The 3566-nt window shown below is 42.9% G+C and overlaps 1 protein-coding gene across 1 annotated transcript; it reads right to left on the bottom strand.

Moving 5' to 3' along the window:
- Window positions 1–2240: 2240 nt before the first annotated feature.
- LOC134371799 (olfactory receptor 8U3-like) lies at window positions 2241–3167 on the bottom strand. Its single transcript, XM_063088645.1, has one exon. The coding sequence runs from the start codon at window positions 3165–3167 to the stop codon at window positions 2241–2243; it is 927 nt and encodes a 308-aa protein (XP_062944715.1).
- Between the last annotated feature and the right edge of the window lie 399 nt (window positions 3168–3566).

Below are 3566 nucleotides of genomic sequence, written 5' to 3'. Positions count from 1 at the left end.
AAACCACATTGAGATATCTCACCCCACTTAGACTGGCTAGTATTGAAAAGAGAGAGAATAAGAAATGCTGGTGAGGATGCAGAGAAAGGGGAATGCTCCTAACTGTTGGTGGGATTGTAAATTGGTGCAGCTGTTACAGAAAATAGTATGGTGGTTCATCAAACAACTACAGATAGAACTACCATACTATTCAGCAGTTCCACCGCTGGGTTTATACCCAAAGGAATAGAAATCATCACATCAAAGGGGTACCTGCACTCCCATGTTTATTGCAGCTCTATTTAACAATAGCCAAGAGTTGGAATCAACCTAAATGTCCATCATCAGCTGACTGGATAAGGAAAATGTGGAATGTTTACACAATGTGATACTACTCAGCCATAAAAAAAGAATGAAATCCTACCATTCACAGCACATGGATGAGAGAAAATTATGTTAAGCAAAATATGCCAGGCACAGAAAGAGAAATACCAAATGTCCTCTCTTGTAAGTGGGAGCTAAAAAATAAACAAGTAAATTTTTTTAAAAAAGAAAGAAAGAAAGATACATCAATTGCAATAATACATTGAACTTTCAAAAGGAGAGAACAGAACTGAAGTTACCAGAAGGGAGAAAGGGGGAAGGGAGAAAGGGGGAAGGGAGGAAGGGTGAGGGAGGAGTTGGTAAGGGGCCCCCAAAAACAATTACATTGTATAATGTTGAGCATAATAATTATCCTGATTTGAGCATCACATATTTCACACAGGTATTGATATTCAACCCTGTACTCCACAGATATGTACAATCGACTATGTCTCAATTAAAAAAAAATTCCAAAAGATGTCTCAATAAGGTAAGACTTTTTAGCCCCAGTGATACAATCCAATCTCTACCATTAAAAAATAGAAACCTGAGTGGTTTTGGAGTAAAAATACAAAGCCTTTCTCAATCCTCTTAACTTTAGGTAAGTTGCCTAACCTATCTGAGTTTTATTTTCCATATCTGCAAAATGAGGAGGATTACAACTATCTTCCAGAAGTATTTTGAATATTAAAGATAATGTATGTAAAAGTAATAATGTAAACTTTAGTACACGTGGCCCTAGGAAAAAAGGAAGAATTGGAAGTGTGATGGTGAGATGAAATGAAAAGATAAATGGTGGCTCATTGAGAGATTAGATGTGGAGGAGTGATTAAAAATTAGTAAATAACGTTCTCTTCTTTCTGAAATTTTATCTGGGCACCCAGCTGGACAACATTCCCCAGCCTCCTTTCCAAGTCAGTGTGTCTGTGTAACTAGGTTCTGGCCCATGGGATGTTATCAGGAGTGAAGTGTACAACTTCCAGGTCACATCTTAAAAGGATGTTGCTTGCCTTCCATTTCCTCTATTTCCCTTCCTGTAGTGGGATTGCAAATGAGGCACTAGTGATCTAACCTCTTGTACGTGGATAAAGAAAACTTAGGGGATGGTAGAGCAATGAGATAGAAGGAACCTGGTCTCAGGATTACTTTGTGGCATAGAGACACCCAGGATCACTTCAAATGCATATTTACATGAAAGAGAAACAAACCTTCTGTATTCTTTAACTCACTGTTATTTGGTTTCTGTTAAAGCAACTAAACCCCAAACCCAACAAATATAGCGTTTGCTATCAGAGAAACATTGCAGAAAGACAAAAGTGCCCTTGCCATTGCCTTAGGAGGCAGCCACATGAAGACTACAAACCATTTCTCTGTAAGTCTAATACAGCCCATTTTTCTTCTGGAATAGATGCTCCTTCTTATAAAGTCTTTGGCTTGCATTTAGAACATATCATATTAGGTAAAAAAAAATGTTTACTACTAAAACATTAGAATCACGTCGAGGTGGGTAAGACATGCCTGCTTGTGGGAGGCCCATGGAAATGAGACTAGTTGAGAGGAGAGTCTCCTATTGACCTCACAGTCCGGGGCATAGGGCTATTGAGTTGGCTCTTGGATGGAATGACCCACACTACTTAAATTATTTCACTCCCTCTGTTTCTATCTTCCCCTGCGTACATATAGTACTATTTGCCTAAATTAAATGCACGTTGGATGTGTCACTGTTTCATCCAGACATTTATTGGGTGTCTTCTTCACAACTCCTAGTCATTCAACTTTGTTGCCCATACAGGTGTGTTCCTGGTTGTCCCTGCAGGTATTAACACTTCCACCATGACCACAAGGAAAATCCTCTAAAGATAAATTTTCACGTGCCTCCCACATCCAGATGCCAGATCCTAAGATGGCACCTGAAGATAGAGCTTCTGCAGAGCTCCCGTCATGTCCTTGTTCCTTAGGCTGTAGATGAGCGGATTCAGTGTGGGTGTGAGGATGGAATAGAAGACAGCAGCCATGCGCCCTTGCAGTGGGGAGTAGTGGGCAGTGGGTTGCATGTAGGCAGAGCTTCTGGTGCCATAAAACAGCAGCACCGTGGCCAGGTGGGAAGAACAAGTGGAGAAAGCCTTCCGGCGGCCAGCTGTTGAACGGATCTGAATCACCGTGGCCAAGACGCGGACATAGGAGAGGACGGTGATGGCAAAGCAGCTTATGATGATACAGCCACTGACTGCAAATCCGGCAGCCTCATGTGCATCTGCATTGGCACAGGCTAGGCGCATGATTGGGGGGATGTCACAGAAGAAGTGGTCAATCACATTGGGACCACAGAAGGGCAGGGAGAAGGTGTTGGCTGTGTGGAAGGTGGAGTAGAGGATCCCGCTGCCCCAGGCCACAACCACCAGGGACACACAGGTCTGGGGATTCATGGCTGCCCTGTACACAAGCGGTTTGTAGATGGCCATACAGCGATCATAAGCCATGGAGGTGATAAGAAAACACTCCGTGGACCCAAAGCAGATAAAGGCAAAGAGTTGGGATGCACATGCAGGGAGAGAAATCTCTCCAGAGCCCACCATGGTGGCCACCAGGGCCCGGGGCAGGGTAGTAGACATGGAACAGATATCCACCAGGGAGAGATGTTTGAGGAAGAAGTACATGGGCATGTGCAGGCGGGCGTCAAGTGTCACAGCAGCCATAATGGAGATGTTCCCCAGAACTGCAGCCAGGTAAATAAGGAGGAAGGTGGCCGCGCTGAGCAGCTGTAACTCAGGGACAGCTGAGAAGCCTTGGAGGACAAATACAGATACTGCTGTGAGATTGGTCATGTTCTGTATTTGGGAAATCTCTTGAACTGCAAAGGACACTCAAGGAGTGGTGCATGAGAAGAATAATGCGGCAATAACAAGGACCTACAAGGAAAAGATTTTTAAAAAAATGTTCTGTGAGCTGAGTCTCGAAAGGATGCTCAAATATTTCTTCATTAAACACACATGAATTATTTGTCTTCCATAGGGATCCCAAATTCAAATACCTACAGAGGCCCTGCAAATACATACATTAGTGAATCTGGCTAAGAGTAATGCAATAGGGAATGGTGGGGACTGTGGAGAAATGAATATTTTGTCCAAATGAGGCAGATGCTCTAGGCTTTTGCCAACTGTTGTTGGTGGACCAAGCATTGCCAGATTCTCTGAATTTTTTTAAAAGAATCCATAATTCCAGAT

The sequence above is a fragment of the Cynocephalus volans genome, chromosome 3 (genome assembly GCF_027409185.1).
Source record: "Cynocephalus volans isolate mCynVol1 chromosome 3, mCynVol1.pri, whole genome shotgun sequence".
NCBI classification, from domain to species: Eukaryota; Metazoa; Chordata; class Mammalia; order Dermoptera; family Cynocephalidae; genus Cynocephalus; species Cynocephalus volans.
Note: the sequence above shows the minus strand (reverse complement) of the source record. Positions and strands in the feature narration are given on the sequence as shown.